Source organism: Apus apus, chromosome 14 (assembly GCF_020740795.1).
Source record: "Apus apus isolate bApuApu2 chromosome 14, bApuApu2.pri.cur, whole genome shotgun sequence".
NCBI lineage: Eukaryota > Metazoa > Chordata > Aves > Apodiformes > Apodidae > Apus > Apus apus.
This window is the reverse complement of record NC_067295.1, coordinates 13455022-13473725: the sequence shown is the minus strand read 5'-3', so window position 1 is coordinate 13473725 and position 18704 is coordinate 13455022. Positions and strand designations below refer to the sequence as shown.

Sequence of the window (18704 nt, the reverse complement as noted above, 5' to 3'; positions counted from 1 at the left end):
AGAATTTCACTTACTTTTTCTGTTCAGTGTCTGAAGCTAACCACTCACTTCTGAATGAGGCATAGCACAACGTTGACTAGATATGTCAAGTTCTATGCTTTTCTGATAATACAAAATGCACTATCCTATTAGTCTTTTTTAATGCAATAATGAACCTGAATAGTTTAGGAGAAAAAGAAGAAAAATCTTTTTAGCAAAGATCTGAGAGGTAATGAGGCTACCTGTGGCATCGAGATGTACTATTCAGATGTGTGGCTGCTGTGGATGCCTCTATCAATGTATTCATGAAGGCCTGTGGGAATATCACAGTTTTAAACAAGTATTTTAATGGAGAGATTGCAGAGTATATTATACTCTCTTTGTTCTGAGTGACTGAAAAGAAAAGAATTCTATATTTATGTTTTTAATGAAATATTAATTTTACAGAATGCCCATTAGAATGTGAAATTAGAAATGATAAAAGGTTTTCTGTAATGGGAAGTAAAACTGTCATGATATCACCAGAAAATATTGCAGAATATGAAGGAAAAACAGGTCTTGCCCAGCATGCCGATAAAGAGGGCTTCTGTGCTTTTCCCCTGTTGCAGTCAGGAATGTATTTTCTTTTTGTCGTATTTTGTTATATATATTTACACACACGAAGGTATATAATACAAAATAATTTTTTTCATCAAGAATGTCTAAGAACTGCATACTAGGCTGTAAAGTATTGAAATTGGTTCATTAAAAGTTTGTGGTCTGTTGACCTTTTTACTTAAAGCCTTGTATTAAGTACAGTGCTTATCTCTGTTTTGCATGACAGATTGTTTAGCATATTTCTTGTACAGACGAGTGGGATTGAGTGCCACAAAGACCTCACTTAGCACTTGCAGACCTAAGCAGTATGTGTTTGAAGATGTTGCTGTGCTCTCTAGTGGATAATTTAGTTATAAGTGTCTAGCAAATTAGTATCAACAGTTATAAATTGATATTTCACTTAACTGAAAGACTATGAGAAGTAAGACTTTTACCAGCAGAAGGGCTCTGCTGAAGTGTAGGACTGTATCTATATGGAACAGCTCACAGATTTTGGTTCACCTATTTAATTTCTGCCATATTTAGGGAGAGTCCACATTCTCCAGCAGCTTTTCTTAAAGACAAATTTTCAGTGATGTAGGCAGCAAGAGATTTTGTCCTCAGAAGATGAAAGATGTCTGCTATTAGCTGCTGTCTGTTTTTCTTGAAGCAGTTAAAAGCAGATTTTAAAACGCAGTTACCTCACCTTGGCCAACATAGCCCAAAAGTTTTCTCCTGTTTTCAGTGAAAATGTGTGATGAATTCCATAAGATGATTTGGAATATACTTTATTTGCTTCTCTCATCCAAAGAAAGCCATACTAAGTGCAATTTAAGGTTCTCAAGATGTGAGTGAAATATAAAATTGTATGTCTTGCATCTTTAAATATTCATGGTTTAATCAGTTTCTTTTACAAAATCAGTTTGTTGTGATAGTATTTCTACTTCTACCAATCACTGAATGGAGTTCTTTTATTCGAGTCAATAATCTTCTCTCTGTTCTCTGCTTTCTGCAATCCTGGGGTGTGAACACTTCTGATGAGCAGTAGAGATTGGCACAATAATCACATCGCTGGCGTTTCTATCCTTATTCTCAGTGAAAACTCAACCACGATGGTTGTTTTTTCACTCTATTGAATCACAGTGAACAGTGTTTGCCAGGTATTCTGACCATTATGGTTATACTTTTTGTGCTATTATTCTTTATAGGATTAGGAAGTGAATTTGTATTTGGCCCTTCTGTCTCCATTCTTGCTTTGTTTAGCCTATTCAAACCTTTTTACATCGGTCTGTGTTCTTTGGTCTTTAAGCAATTATCTTCCAACTGTTTTCTTCCCAGCTCAACCTCTCCATAGTGTCAGGCAGACATTCCAGGTAGTGCAGGGGCAATTTACACCGTGACTTACACTGTAATTGTTCTCTCCTTTTCTTGGCCTGACAGGCATTCTGGATTGAAGGAATGTAATTTTTGCTTATTTGAGTCAATTCTAGGCGCATTAAATTTATTGAGCTGCTTAATATTTTAAAATACATATACTAGAATTGGCACAAGTGAAAACATCTTTCCTGGGAAAACTTACATTTCCAGTGTTGTGGTGTTGCTGCCTAGTAGATGACTTCATTTGTTGTGCATCCAGAGTAACTGTGTATGAAGATGCCTAAAAGGTGGTTAGTTTTTCTGATGAGCAGATAATTGGAGCAGCAGATCACAACAAAACAATCTCCTGTCCCATTTTGCAGGACAAACCAATTGGTTTCATTCTTTATTGGAGCTCCTGGCCCACCTTCTGTTGTCAAGTGCTCAACTGAAAAGCTGTGAAAACTTTTTCTCTCAATTCAGTGGATGTTTTCACAGAATTCCTCAATTCTGCTTTCTGTTGATATTGCAGAATAGCAGCCATCTACATTTCTGTCTCTTTGCTCACAGGTGAATGGGTAATAGTTCTGTTGTTATAGGGTTGTGGCCTTGCAAATGATTTTATATCTCTTTGGATATGGAAGAAATAATTCCTATTTGAGTAATATTATTAGTCTTGATCAGCATATGGTGTATGATTGATCCAGAGAACTAAATCATGCTGTATTTTCACAGCTTCCAGATACTAGATTTGGAGTAGATTCTAAAAGCTCCATCTTGTCTTGGAGTCTTGGATGGAGAGAAATTCTCCTTCATACACATACCAGTCACTGTTCAGGTGATTCAACTACAACTGTTCAGGTAGCCTCTTTCCTGTCTTTCTGTTCTGTTAATACACACAGAAAAGTGGAAAAAAAAATAAAAAAATAGGAAATAAGGCAGAGAATCTAGCTTTGTCTTTGAAATTGTTTTTCTTCAGATTTAATTTAGTTTCAGGTTTCATGCCAGATTTCAAGGTAATTGAGTTGTAATTTTACCCCTACTGTTTCATGCTTTCATAATAACAGTATTAATTATATGATTTCAAGAAATACCACATAGCTTTACAGGATAGAGAGCAGTGCTCCAGTAGTTTATTTGCCTTGGGGTGATGCATAGTAAAAACAGAAAAAAAACCCAACACAACACAAATATGGAAGATTCTTTTCTCATTATCTCTATTGGTAAGTCTTCTAAGGATGTAGATGTGGCAGCCATCTAAAAAAAAATATTCTTAAATGGATTTGTTGGGGAAAAATGCATAGTAGGTGTGACACTTCCATGAGGAAGATATTTGCATCATGAAGAGTAGCTGAAGTCATTAACTGTGTGAGTGTTTGAACTGTAATAATAAAACTACCAGCACAGAGGTGATATGATGGTCAATTCTCTTCTCTAGATGGATATGTTAATAAAAATAGATAAATCTTTTAAGTGGTGTAGTGTTCTAAAAATCATTCTGCTCTGACTTCAAATTTAATTAGTGAAATCATCCAAAACCCACAGTTCTTAGTATAATACAAAAAAGGACTTAATGATGTGTGAAACTCAAAAGAATATAGGAAATTGTCTTATCTTTTATAAATTAAGTCTTACTCTTCCCAGCTTATCAAAAGATGTTAACCATGTTATTGTCCAAGCATTGGTAGTCAGAGCCTTCCAACCTGTTCCTAAGCAACCTCTGTAGAAGGTATCACCGACCCTTGTTCTTGGCATTGTAATTCAAATAATTCTGTTGCTGTTGTATTTTCTAAATAAAGATATTCTGTACTTGTCTGGTTAGGATGGTAAATGTGTGCGTATAAATATATATGTAGTGTTTGTTCAGAGCAGCAGATGTTCAGGGGAGAGAGAAGTAATTTGAACTGTGTAATGTAGAACACAGAATGTAACTCTTTTCCTTTCCTCTCCATGGCTTTCTCCCTGGTTTATTCTTACTGCAACATTAACTCAAGCCTAGCAATAGACTTCTGGGAAACCTGCACTCTTTATTGCTTGATTCTCTCAACACGTGTCACAGTCACAAGTGGGGTGTGCTCACCCCATTTCCTTAGACCTCTATCTTTTACCTGTTGTGTTTTCTCTGTTAGGCTGTCTTAGGCATTGAAGGCTGTCTAGCATCTCTTTGCTTGTCCCTTAAGTTCACACCTCAAAATATTAGTTCTCCCCACTTGCTACTGTTTCACTATTCTAATCAAGTTACCTCCAGATGAATCTTATTTACCTGAGTCCTAACTTACTATCTTTACCATCTTTTTTGTCTTCTTGACTAATTCATACTGCCTCACCTAAATAAAAGTCTTAGTTCCTATTTAGAAAGGCAAAGAAAAGGACTGTAAGGAACTGTCTTTTAAAATGCAGTAGAAACATCTGGTTTCTGCTGCTGAACGTTCTAGATCGGTTAGACTTTGCAAATGGTCGGTAGTGCCACATCATTATATTGGAATTTGTGGCAAGAAATTTGTTACTTTTGTACTCATAATGTGACAAGAATTGGTGGCAGTAACAGAATACAGGATCTTCAACACCAAACAAGCAGTCCTGTATCTGCCTGGTGTCAGGGATACAGCCCTCTCTCTATGCATGTTGGAATCATGGATTGTTGGGGCAGCCAAGGCAATGAACAGAACATCCTGCAGCTGGACTCCAGCTTCCTATGGCAGCAGCAGGAAGTGATCCAGAATTGATGGAATAATGGTGACTTGTAGTTCTTTAAAAAGCCCCATCAGTTGATTAGTTTGGGAACCTTTCTGTAACTTTATATGTAAAAATACATAAATATTGCACATACATCAATATACATGTAAGGATGCTCTCCTAAATATCCTTGTTCTCTATCTTTCCACTAAAGTGAGAAAAAACATACTTAAACTTTAAGTAATAGCTTTTAGCGATGGGGTATAAGGTTGATTTGCAGTTTTATTATTACTGTAACTTTAATTCAAGATTTTATAACCATAATTAACTTTATTCACTTGAAGTCACTGTGCAATATGTTGTCCTCACTTGTCTCTTTAAACTGTTTTCCTTCTGTGTTGTTTAAAGTATGAATACCATTTTATTTTCCAGGTAAAATTAGCACTTTGCTAATGCTGTAAAACCAATATTATCTTCTGAATGGTAGGACTGAGTGTTTTCTGGAATAGAAGTGAGGGGAGCAAAGGCCATGAAATTCTCTGAACCCAAGAATATAATATATTTGGGTGGCATTTGGTAGGAACAATAATTGCGAAATCTGGAGGGGAAAAATAGTGGTATTAGAATTAAACAATATTGCTGGCTTTTCTTGTAGTTTTAGAAAGAAGTCTGATCTCTCTGGAAAAGCACTTGGGTAGAAGTTTGTGTCTGAAGCTGGCACATGACCATAATATTACCATGAAAGTGTAATTCAGTCATTGCTCATTTGGAAGAATTTTTTCCATTTAGTGCCTTCTTTAGCTTTTGGAAACATTGTTTTGTGTGCTGGATAGTTCAGAGTATTCCCTCTCTGTGTTCTCTGTATTTCCTCAAACTTTACTGTTCTCTAGTGACCCGTACTGATTATGCTAGACAGAGGGAAGTGGAGCACATGGCTCTATTTGACACGGGCCACCCTCTTTATTAGCTCTGTAGATAATGTATAGAACTTATATAAGCCGCCTCACTTGTAGACTGGTGTCTTTATTCCAATGCCAGGTTAAAGAACACTCACTGTTAAAATAATGAGATCTTGAATTTCCTATCATTGAGAGCAGGGGAAGGATTCATAGCCTTGATGTCCATAATTATACCCAAGAAATAAGAGTTAATGTTTCTCTCAAGTGGATAGACCTCTGCCTGTACCAAGTGTGAGCCCTAAGAGGATCCTGGCAGCTGAGTCCACTGAGCGCCCTGCTCAGTCTACCTGCCAACAACTATCTGCACAGTCTCATTCCTTATGTGCCAGCCTTGTGTCCAGGATATTGTCATTCTCAAAATGTTTGGTCTGTTTGCCCATGTAGTCTGCATTTTAAGAAATTCATACTGATTCAGGTGCGGCAGGGCTCAATTTCTGTCAGGCATTTTCAAAGTTCTAACTAAGGACACTTTCTTCAGTGCTGCAAACACAATTGCCAGAGAGATGAATGAGTGTCAAAGAAATCACCATATGGTTATAAAAGTGCATGTTATCCACACTGCAGTTAGTACTGAGTTACTGCCCAGAAATGTGTGAGGCTGTGGGCACTCTGTCCCCCTGACCCACCAAAAATGTCCTGAGTACCCAGGCACAGAGAGTGATGAAGCACCAGTGTTCTCTTCCTGGTTTTCAGTTTTGAAATGTATTTGTCACCCAGTTGGCAGCCTGCCATCTCTGACCTGGTGCAAGGCAGGGGAGGGCTCTTCAAGTAAGCCCCTTACATAGCTTTCTTGCAAGGGACAATGTAACATTCCACACATTTGATCTGAGTAGGGTTCATGCTATGGAGACTGAGAAAGGAGGAGAACTTAAAATATTTGATGAACTTCTTTTCATTGCCTCTAGTGAACAGTATATGACAGCTTTGAGTAATCATGTGTTCAAAAGCGTTATTATTCTGCCATCTGAATTAGTGAAATAGAAATAAAGACTTTCTTTTTTCTAACAGACTGTTTTCACAGTCATTGTCCAATAATAACCATATCTTCAGTCTCAAGGTCAGTGAGTTCAACTTGTCTGTATGTTAGGATGCACAGAGCACTGTGAAAGCCTGTCATGCTTTTTTGATTAATATTTTTGTTGTCCTACAGTTCTGGGTGGGAGATTGGCAGTCTTGCAAACAGTAAATGCCAGAGTGCTTTGCTTCATTAACAGTCCACTTTTAAATTCTTCAAGGAGAATTACTTGAGGAATGACACAGAGTATGTTTTAGCTGTCCTGAATATGGAAATGATCTCAAGCATGTTGTGGTTTCTTATATCGGTACAAATAGTATTGTGATGGGTAAGACTTACAAATGGATGAGTCTAAGTCAGGGAAAATGTTTTGAGTTTTTACTTACAAAGATCCACTGTTGCCTTGTGTTCAGTTGTCCTTTGGAATTACGAAAGTATTGAAATGAGAATTCTGCTTACTAAACAAAACAAAAGTTTTGTTCCACTTAAAGAGAAAATAATACATCAAGCTTGGTTGTTTTTTGTTGACAGAAAATCTCAAAATTCACTAATATCTATGCTTAAAGTGACCTCATACAATTTACAGTTGTTCAGCAGGAAAAAACAAATTCCCAAAATCCTGATGTTCTAATTTGTCTATAAAAAGAATCCACAAGACAAATGGAGCCCAGTTGATGCATTTTTGTCCCTGGCATACTTGCACTGCTCAGTAACAAGAGACATAACAATGGTCTCAGCTCGAGAGTTTAACTGGAATTAAAAATACAGCAATGCAACCTGGCTCTCATACTTATTCAGGTTGTATTTTCCTTTATAAAATTGTTTCATGTGCCAGTGGGATATCAGAGAGAGAGAGATAATGATCTGTTGAGTAGGAGCAATGCAATAAGACTGATGCTCAGTCAATAAATTTGCTCAAAATGCAAGCAAGTGAAATAATATTTTGTCTGGTACAGCTGGTGACTTACGTACACATTTTTCAAATAATTTCAAAGCCTATCCTATACACAAATATTTCAGCTTGAATATAGCATCCCAGAAATTAAATGTTGTTTATGTGTATTTACAGGAATTTATAACAGGGAAAATAATTGAATTTTACTTTAAAACTTTATTCTGAATTTCATACTAAATCTACTTAATATTAAAAGTATCTTATTAGTGCTGAGCTCAGCATATAACAGTCATTCTTATAGAATAATTCTGTTTTCAATCCAAAGCACTTTTTAAGCTTAGCTTCAATGGGAATTTAAAAATCTGGTAGGTATTTTTACAGGTTCAAAAGAAAAAAAAACATTATTTTTTGCATTGTGAACTTTTTTATGTATCTTGTATTGTTTGCTGTAATGGCAGATGTTGATGTAGTCAAATAGGTGCTGTATAGTTCAACTAAGAAGACATAGTAGGTATTGACTCGTGAGAAGAAGCTTGTACTGGTTCTCAAATAAGACTTAAATGATCCAGATTTTTTAATTTTTATTTCTTGCCCCATTGTATGATGTTGGCAGTAGCAAGAAAAGTCTCCCTTAATAGTGGCATAATTTACCTTAAAGTTTTGTGTTTGTCAGAACCAGAAATATTTTGTCACCTTAGTGCTTTATCTGTTGTCTAGAATCTCTTCATGATATTTTACATGCTAAGGCTGTGCTATATAGAAGCTGTGCCACAAATGGTTTTTATATACAGGTCATAAAGAAACTTGTCTGGAAATACCCAGATTTATTAGGTGACTTGAAGCACCATTGTGTCCAATTAGCATTTATCTCCCTTACAGAGTAATTTCTCAGAAAGTATTTGCAATTTTTAAAACTATATATGTGATTATATAAGCTTTTTGGGTAATTATATGTATATTTTAGTTATTCAGTACATTTAATTATGCTTTGTTACGAATCGTTTACATCAGTTCTCACTGGAGGGGGAGAGGAGAGAGAGAGGGCAAATGGAGCTGAATGTGGAGTAAAACCAAGGGAAATCTCATATTAAAGATTCACCAATGAGTCTTTGCAGACTTTATGCAAATCCAGTGGGTATTTTTTTGAAAGTGTTAATGAGTGTCACATCCTGATTACTGCAGATTTCCCCTTGCATTTCCAACCGTACCAAATCCAATTGAAACTGCTAAAAATAACAGCACAAGTCTACAACAGTTGGTCAGAAAAATGTGTGAAATTTGTTTTTAAAATATCGTGCCCTAATTATTCTTGGAAACATTATATATAGATGCTGATATGAAATATCCTCTATACATTCCCTGATGGGTGGCAAACTTAATGTTGGTCTCCTGAAAGTCCTTCTAAGGGACCATCTATTTCTGAGGTATTTTTTGCATCTCAGTGCAGAGGAAAACATGTAATTTAGCTGCCCTAACACCAAGGCCTGTTTTAGGAAAGTGCTTGTTTACCAGCAGTGACTAAGAGCAGCCCGTTTTGCCCCAGTGCATACTGGTCCTTGTCTGTTGTGTGAGGGCTGGCCTGTGGTGTACAAAGTGACTCCAGACACATTTGATTTAGTTAATCTCAAAAACTGTGCAAAGTAAATTTTAATTAATAATGTTTTCCTTTAGTTAACAATAATTTTCAGGCGTTTGAACACTGCAACCAGCTTACTTGCCTGGCTTCCTGTTATCTTAGCTTTTTATTGTGTGGGCAGTCTCTCCTCTAAACCTCTCTCCCAGCTTTTCCTGGTTTTGAATTTCTGAGATGTTTTCAAGTTCCCTTTGCTCTGTTTTTACTTGGTCTGGCAAGCAGTCTGTCTTAAGAATTGGGCCAAGAAAGCCCATGCAACTTGTGAAGATACCTTCAGTGTATGAACATGGAGGAGGGAGATCCCATCTCTTTGGGATGCCACTGATACAAAGGCATCTGGATATGATAGCAGACACTTGGTTACATGTCTTTTATTTAGCCTGTCTTTATCTGCTAACTCTCTGTGTGCTCTTAACATAATTCTGAATGTCTGCATATCTGACAAGTGATGACCATAATGAGCCTGTTTATTTCGAGATAGGTAGTGTCATTGTTCATTTGCACATTAAAGGAAACTTTGCTGGAAGAAGACAAATTTAAGGCAACAAAAGCTTCACGATTATTGTAATGCTAATCTGTATTCAATCCCATACAAGAAGTGTCACATCTTGAATACTTCAAAAATTAATTAGTCGACTGTGTTGTGCCACAGATGAGCAGAAGCAAGTGGTTGCTTGTATCCACAAGCTGTGACACTCCTTGCCAACATGACTTTAGAGAAGGCCCTCAGTAACTGAGCTAGAGGTGGTCCCATCCTCTTCCTTCTACCTCATAGTGTATAAGGTTGTGGCATTTGTGTGATTGTGGTATTAAATGATGAAGTATGTCAAGTTACAATCCCTGTAGTGCTTTACATCCTGTATTTAGAAAGCTATTTAAATCTTTGCATGCATTTTAGTAGAAAGTATATATCATACATCTAATGTTAGTGACGAAAATATCATGGGGATGTTTTGCAATTTGGAGAGCAACTGTAAATGTGAGTAGGTTGAGTAAAAATAAATACAGCTGCTTATTTGTCCTTAACTTAAGAAGTAAATATTTGCATTTACCCAATTTTTCCCTCCATATGCCCCGCAGATTTGTATAGGAGAAGTGTTTCTTTGCCCACTTCCTGGGCCAAATTTTTTCTGGAAGTCTCTAAGTAACTTAACTATAGTTATTTTTTCCTTCCTCAGATCACTGCCTGTATGTAGAGTACAGTAGGTACTTGTCAGACTCACACCTGTTTCATATGGGGTAATGCTCACTGTGTTTTACTTAGGAAGTAAAGGTAGAGGGAAAGGTCTGAATTCAGACTTCTCTCAGTGTATGTGCCTCAAAACCTGACCAGTGACTTCCAGTTGTGGTCTTGGGACAGGAAAATGTTTTGCATTTACTGTATTAGATTTTACTAGTAGCATTCAGAGGTCCTGTTGTGTGGAATAGGCTGTAATTAATTTTGAAGGTAGACCTTGCACAAGCTGATCTACGATGACACGTAATTGCTCTTCCAGGTCTTCTAGTTATGTTCCTTTGTGTTTTCACACTTCCTCTTGGTCTAGTGTGGTGAGCACTGTCATACCTGTAGTTCCTGGTCAGGTGGCTCTTTAGGCAAATTAACTCTCTGCACTTTTACTGAGGAAATGATTTGCAGTAATGCTTTGTGAAGTAAAAAAAATATTTCAGAATTGGAAGGCATTTTGAATTGACAAGACTGAAAAATGTTTTCTAAATGTTACTAAACAAAGAATTGTAATTTGCTTGTGAATAACATGAAAAGCAGATTCACATTATCTTTGAAGGGAATATATAGAGAAGTGTTAAAAGTCTGTGTTGCAGCCTTAACTAATAATACTTGTTCATGCTGTAATATTATTTGCCTAAGTAATGTCATTTTTTGTGAATAGTTTAGCATTTCAACAGGGTTGTCAATATGTATAAGCACATAAGGAATTACTTTGCTTCAAGACTTTTCAGAGGCCTATTTCTTCTTGATATTGGTAGATGCATTAATATTGTTTGTTTCAAATTAAAAATGGAAGCAACCTGAAAAAATAGCTGATAGCCTCAAAGAGAATGCTTCTGAAAACTTGTTTTGGGCTTCCCTTATCCTTGAGAAAAATTAATTATATATTTTCTCGTTGAGCTGATGCATCTTTAGAAACTGTGCTTTGTTTTAGGTCTTAGGATAAGTAAATATTTTTTGAATATGACCTGCTAAGCAGCAATGGCTGTGCAAAAAAATCACTACATTAGATCGGTGGTAGTTTAATTACATCACAATTGCATAGAAATAATGTTCCTCATCCTATTTTATTGATGGTGCTTGATGTCTTATGCTTGTTCCCAAATAAAATGAGTCATGGTGGTGTTGTATAAAGGTAGCAAATAGAATTTTGCATTTAATACTTGGCAAAGTTTTGCATTTAGCATTACAGTAACAGAGCAAAAATGGTGCCTTTGGACACTAACAACATGTAAGTTACTTCATTTGTGAACTACTGTGTGTGTGTAGCTAACACAATACTAGAACATTCAGGAGAGATTAGCAACATCAATTTCAGTATACCTCCTTGAAAAAGACAAAACCAACTAATAATGCAAAAAGAAGCATTGCAAACAGATACAATCACATTGCAAATTCTTTTTAGATACTGTTTGTGAGTAAGATGCTAGAGAAGTGATACGGACATTTGGAAGATACAGGAAAACATACGTGCAAACACCTAGTACTTGATATCACTGGTGCTTTTGAGCATCCCTTAGGTAGGTCTAATGCAAGACCCACATGTTTTTATATGCTGTTGTAATTTGTCTCATTATAAAGTTAGCAATATTGTGGATGTTTACAGGATCTGGCCCCTAAAGAACATTTTAAATTCTGTTGGTAGAGGAAAAAAATGTTTTTGATTGTATTTTTTTTCTAGTGCAAGTTTAGAAATTATTATCACTTAGATTACCTCAAAAACATTATATTTAGCATCAGTGTAGCATTATGAGTTCTCAGATTTAGGTTTCTTTGAGCTTTGATTGCCTTGTTAGGGTTGTGGCAAGTGATTGATGTTGTATTTCTTAATGTGTTGGTCATCTCCCTTAGACTCACACACTGGAACCATAAACCATTTTGGAGTAGAACTGCAGCATGTTTACCATAAATGACATGATGCTTTTCTGTCTGAGTTTGCTTCATTAGGCTTACCCTCTGTAATACTACTGGGTCATTAGATGGCATGTAGGAAGAAGTCATTGCAGCAGGAATCTGTTGGGCACGGAGAGCCCCCATGTGTTGGACATACAAATACGTTGAAGATTAAACTATATTTTGCTGTCCTGTATAAAATGTATTTACAAAACTGTACAGGTGCAGAATTACCTTCTGATCATGATGCTGGGTTTGGATTTTACCAATCTTCATTTTACTTCAAAGATTGTTACTTTTTAATATTTCCCATAGCACAGAAAATTAGTTAAATATACTAAGACTAAACCGATTACACACTGCAGCTTTTCAGCTTTTAGCTTTCTAGGATGACACACACACCTTTGGATCAGTTTTTTAAAAACTCAAACCGCACAATTCACTAAAAGCCACCTACTTTGCAGGTAGTTCCTTTGGTCTGTTTCTCCACTAAGTAATTTTCTTTATAAAGTGCAAAATTCAGATGAAAAATGCTCCCTTTTTAAAGGAGAAAATTATGCAAAGGCTTAAAAAATAAACAGCAAAACTTATTTAGAAGTTCTGATGTAACATGAGACATATTGTGTTGACACTTTTCTGTACTGTGCAATAAATTATTTGCAAACATTTCTTTGAAAATCTCAAGTAAAAGTGATAGAAGTTTGGAATTACAGAAACTTCAGCAGCCACTGCCATCATGGTGACATTTCCATGAACTGATGTTTGTGCCTGGAAGAACAAAGGTTAGATTCACCTTCCTGATAGTAGCTGAACCATAGCAAGAACCTGTTCTTCCCTGGTGCGGTTTCTAACTCAAGCTTCTGCTTATCCTGCAGATCACAAGGAGTTTAACTCTTGGTCTGTTGCTCCAGTGGTGTAGTTCCACACAAAGCTGCTGTCAGACAAGGGGTGGCATTCCAGATAAGGCTTTGGAAACACCTGCACTGATGACGCAAGGACACACAGTGGCATCATTTGGCCATTAGAGCATTTAAAGAATTTTATTTCTTGTTCATATGTGAAGTGAAAGAAGCAATCAGAAGTCCAAAGTTGTCCACCATAGAGAGAGAGTGGTGAAAATAAATACATAGATGTAAAGAGTTTTTTTACCAAGTTAATTAATTCTATAGACTGAGATGGATTTTAGTATCCTCTTTTCTTTTTGTAAGTTGGATATAGAAATTTGGACTATTATTTTGTTTGATCATCTGATCATTATCACAACTTGGTGAATGATGCAGGATGTTCTGCAGCGGTACGTTCTTCAAAGTGCTTCCCCCCTCTATGTTTGTTGCTAATGAGATGACTAATTAGTTTTAACTCCTTCTCATTACTTGAATGAAGAATTGCAATCTCTGAAGAACAGCCATGAGGAACACATGTAGTATCTGCCAGAATTCTTGGTCCTCTGATTGAATGGCTGTATGTGCTGCAAAGGCTAGACACAGGCCAGAGGTGTAATGGTGGTTTCTTGACTGCTTTAACTCCCAGTGACCTTGCCCTCGCCAGGATGTTTCTGTCAGCTCCCAGTGGCAGTTGCTGCTGGTGCTGTCTTTAATGTAATTCGGAGCTTAATGCTACAAATGGGCAGAGATCAAACTTGGATTTAAATAAAGAACTTTAAGCCAACCCATAGTATTTTGTTGATTGTAAATGATAGGAGATAGATGTTTTAGTAATCCTAGTTTTAGTTCATCCATGTGTAGACGCACAAGGTGGCTTAATTGGAATTTCCAGTATTTCAGTGCTTTAATGCTCTGACACATATAAACTCTGGCTTAGCAGTTAATGTTTATTCATTTTCAGAGCCCTGTGTAGGGTCATTAATCTTCAGAGCCCTCCTGAGAAGTAAGAGACAGGAGATGGGCACTGTAAGTGTTGCTCAAATTTTACAAGTGGGAAAACTGAGAAGATGAACAATTTGGTCAAGGCCACAGAATAAGCCAATGTGAGTTCTGAGAATTGTTTTGGCTATTAGCCCAGTGGCCAGGCCAGCCCTTGCAACATTCTACTTTCTAAAGTATACACATTTACCTTATTCTTGTTATAATGCCTTAATCATCCTGTAGTTTTTTCTAGGTTAGAGAGCTCTCTTTTCCCTTCAGGTAATAAGGTGAGCATGACTACAATAAAAACTTTAAGGAAAACATGATACCAGAATCTGAATCTAATATTATTTTGTGTATATTTCTAATTTGTGTAATTTTCATAGAACATCATTAGACTTTATCTCCTGTTCTGCCAAAACCAGGAGCAAATTATTTGACTTGCATTTTCAAAAGGTGAATGATAAATAGAAATTATTTTCTTAGAGATAAGTCTCCTTTTTGTTTGCAGACTGATAAATATTGAAAATATTATTTGATCTAAGAAAGATAATCTTACTGAACTTTTCATTATTTTTGACTAATGGTACGTGTGGTATGAAAAGGCATTCAGAGAAGTCCTCTGAGCAGTATCCTTAGAATTCTTTGCTTAAGTGGCTGTTTGTTTACAGTTTATAAATCCAGTTGCATAAATAGATATGCTTTGAAATAACTTGGTAGGGTATATGCAGTGCTTTGGTATAGTGCAAGATGTTTCTAACGTCTATCTGAAACAGATGTTTTTTCTCTGCTCCACAAATGGGTTAATTGCTACCATCTCTTGTGGAAGACATTAATGTTTTGTTTCAGTTCCAACCAATGTTTGTCTTAAAAATAACTAATTCTGCAATACAGTTGTTTTTAAACAAATTCACATTTTCACAAAAGAACAATAATAATAAATTAAAATGTTAACTGTTTTTGGTTAAATATTGGCTAACCATTTGATTAAGTATTTTATGTAACAAAGTATTGGGGTTTTTGCATAAGATTGATCAAAATAGTGGTCCTGCCAACTTTAGCACCATGTCTGATATTTTAATAAATATCAAATATTTAATCCATTCGTTAATACACTCCACAAATGGATTATTGAGTATGATGTGTTGTCCCCCTGCCCACCTTCCCGCGAGGCTGTGATTTTTAGCCAAGCTGGTGAGGTACTGCTCTTATCTACAAATAAAACAATTACTTCATTGAATGCACGTACTGCAAAGCCTATCAGGGATACAGCGAGGGGAAAAAGCAAAGATACAGAAGGGCTTGAACATCTCGTAGCAGTATATAGAGAGCAGCATATTGGAAGTCATAAATACCGTCCCGCAGACGCTTTGAATAATGTCGGAATAGCGTAAGGAATTGGAAGCGCTTACGCGCTGCCTTTAAACATTTCATTGCGTGTGAGTTAAAATTGGTTGTCAAGCGGACTCGGAGGACTGTGCAAGGTGCCCTACTCTGTCATGTGCTCCGTATTTAATGCCTGAAGGAGCAAGGCAGGGACACGTGCGGCGGAGAGCGAGCGGCTGGGCAGGGGCTGCGGGGCCCGGGCGCGGTTCGCCGGGCCGGGGCTGGGGGCGGCAGGAGCGGAGCGTGGCCTGCCCCGCCAGCGCTGACCTTGAAACGCGGCCGTTTTGCCTGGCACCGCCAGCCCCTCCGTAGCCTTTTCTGCCTGCGTGCAGTTGATGCTGGGCCGGGGCTGGGAGCTGCAGGTGTGCGTGCCCCGGGCAGAGCAGCGGGACGGCGCCCGGAGCGGCCGGTCCGGCCGGGGCCGCGGGCAGCCCCGCGCCGCTCGCCCGCAGCTCCTGCCCGCGCCTCCCGGCTCCTCCCGGCGCGGCAGCAGGACGCACCTCGCGGCCAACAATGAAATCTTGGCAGCTCATGGCAAGCGTGGGAGATGCCCTTCAGGTAAGGCAGGGCGGGTTGGAAATAATGTAAGGGGGTGGGTTGGCAAGGGGAGCAAAGCCCTCGCTAGCGACCGGGAGTGACCCTGAGCCCTTGGCTGGGATGCGGGGGTGGGGAAGGGGGGGCGAGTTGACATGTTTGGCTGCTGTTGTTGTACAGCCGCCGTCACTGACTGCCCAGCATGAATGCGGAGAGGTTAGTGTGTGCGTGGGGCTCCTGGCTGCGTGGTTAGAGTGGGGACCCGAGGCACTGGGGGAACACGAGCCAGGAGCTGTGGTACAGCCATCTGATGGGGTGTCCTCTCATCTAAGGTGTGTTGGATGCAGACTTAAAGGACTGACCGTGGGGTAGCACTTCGTGTTGGTGTTGCATTTATTAGTGTATATATTTCTGGCTGTGCTTGTGTGTGTGTGCGTGGCTTGTCTGTGTGAGTGAATACATGGAGGTGTGTGATGCTTACAGAAAAGATGTGGGGAGATTATTTGTCCTTCCCCTGTGACTGGCTGAAGTTTATGTCAACTTCATCTTCAAAGAGCTGTTTAACTTTCTTTTGATGGGATATATATTAGCATTTATATGAAATATGCCAGGAATCTCATTAGAAATGGTTTTGTCAGATGAGTATTCAGTTTAGAGGACTCCTGACCAAAGTGGTTGCTTTTTTAACTTCAGGGTACCTGTATATTTTCAGCATAATGTCGTGATGCTAGAAAACACAATTTATGTGAGATTATAAAGTTTTATTATCGTGCTTTTAAGAATATGTGGAATAAAGCAGCAGTAACCTTTTCTTAATAAATACAGTTTAAATATACTGATAAATTTGGCTAACGACCATTTGTATGTAAATACACCTTAAAAAGCAGAAATAGGGTATGGAAGACCAGGATTGAAAAATATATGTCCGTTGCAGATTGGTTGAAATATTTTTAATTACTTGAGCATTTTTTTTTTTCTTTAAAAAAAACAACCCCACACTTCCAAGTGTGGAAAAAAATATTGAGGGGAGTAGGAACAGTGGGTGTAACTGGCTTTTTAAAAAAGGGTTCTCTTCCATACTCTAATAGGAGTATCATATGTTTAAAAAGACTTACTGTCACCTGTGGGAGACTGTGACAGCCTAGTAGTGGAGTGATGGACTCGGTGCATTTCAGATGGCAAGGGTTTGGTTAGTACTTCAGGCACCATCGTGTTACTTTTCAGGACTTACATTAAATTCCACCTCAGCTATTTTATTTAGATGGATATTCAGGAATTTAGTAAGGTCGAAAGCGTTCTTTGTATTTGTCAGTTGTGAAATGAAAAGGAATTTGGTCTTGATATAGGCATAATTAGGATTTATATAAGTATTAAATTGAAAGTTCACAGTTATTTCTGCTTATGAAACACTTTAAAAATCCATCTTATATGGACTACATTGGTTTCATAGGTGTTTCTAAAATGAAGCAATAGACGTATGTAAAGTTTCAATGTCTTGGTCTCCTGTTCATAGATTATAGCTGGTTTTTTTGGCATTTAGTATTCATGTTGGTGATCTGTTTTTTGAACATGCAAATAAGGTTATTTCTGAAAAGTGAGCACAACTGCTTTTAAGTAAATAGCAAGAGCAGGAGTAGTATTTGTTATCACCCTTTTCATAGTCGAGTAATTTAAAGGAACCAAGTGGGCTTCTGGTTTTGGTCCTTTATAGGTCCTGCTCTATGAGTGCATGTGTAGTGTCTGGCAATCATCAGTTTTCCTGCCTTTAAACCTATATATCTATTAGGGATTTGATGTTCAGTTTCAGAGTTTTTTTCCTAAAACAGTACCAAACTTCTTGGAATTTCAGATCTTGTAAACTTACAAGATCACACATTCCCACTGCCTTCCCTTTAATATGTGGGCGAGAATTTATATTTAATCAGTGTTGTCTCAATATCCATTACACTGATGCATTGGCAAGTGTAAGCAGAATGAATTGCACCTCTTTCCAAGCACAGACATAGAAAGATTGAGCTTAATGCTTTTACCTGGTACTACATGAACAAATATTTGAAATCAGAATGACATAATGAGATGGTGAAATAACTTTCTTTTTTTCAAGCAAGGTGTTCTGTTTCGTCTTTATAACTCAGACCAGTTACTTGAGTAATATCTTTATAAGAGAACTGGTCAATTTTTATAATAATATGTTTTCACGTAGGGTCCCAGTTTTACTCCTAAAATACAGTTTTTCAGGAACAAACCATAAATTGATTTATTCAGTGATAAGCCTTGTGGTACAGAAAATGCTGTAAACAGTCTAGAAAAATGTCCTTAAGTATGATATTGGAAGTCTGGACTTCTTCTGTTGTCATGAAAAATAGTACTATTAAATGTTAATAAATTTTGGTAAAATAAATATGTTAGGAATGGTAAATGAAGCATCCAATTGGAAAGGAGAAGGAAAATAAACGTGGCTAAGTCTGGATTATAAGCTTTTGTGGCAGTAATTGTGAAAAAATACCATGATAAGTAAAACAGGGGAAAAAATGTGTTGACAACTTGAACCGTAGAAGATATCTTGTCTAAATTTTACTCTATATTTTAGTTTAAATAAGTAACATGCTAAGTTCTTTTTAAGATAGCTCAAGCCTACTGAAGTAAAGTTTTAATTTGAGCGATACAGGTTTTCTTAGAATGATTATGTCACAAGATAGTGTATTTCTA

General features: G+C 37.4%; 1 protein-coding gene across 22 annotated transcripts in view; it reads left to right on the top strand.

Annotated features, from left to right (window-relative positions):
• Positions 1-18704, top strand: part of RBFOX1 (RNA binding fox-1 homolog 1) — a 1074031-nt gene that overhangs the window by 477845 nt on the left and 577482 nt on the right. The window contains exon 1 of one of the 22 annotated variants that reach the window (XM_051631822.1): positions 15913-16019. The exons of 19 other annotated variants lie outside the window; for them this stretch is intronic. In XM_051631822.1, the coding sequence (XP_051487782.1) occupies positions 15975-16019 (45 nt within the window). In that variant the 5' untranslated portion in view covers positions 15913-15974. 2 more of the 22 variants (XM_051631839.1, XM_051631830.1) reach the window with 2 other exon arrangements.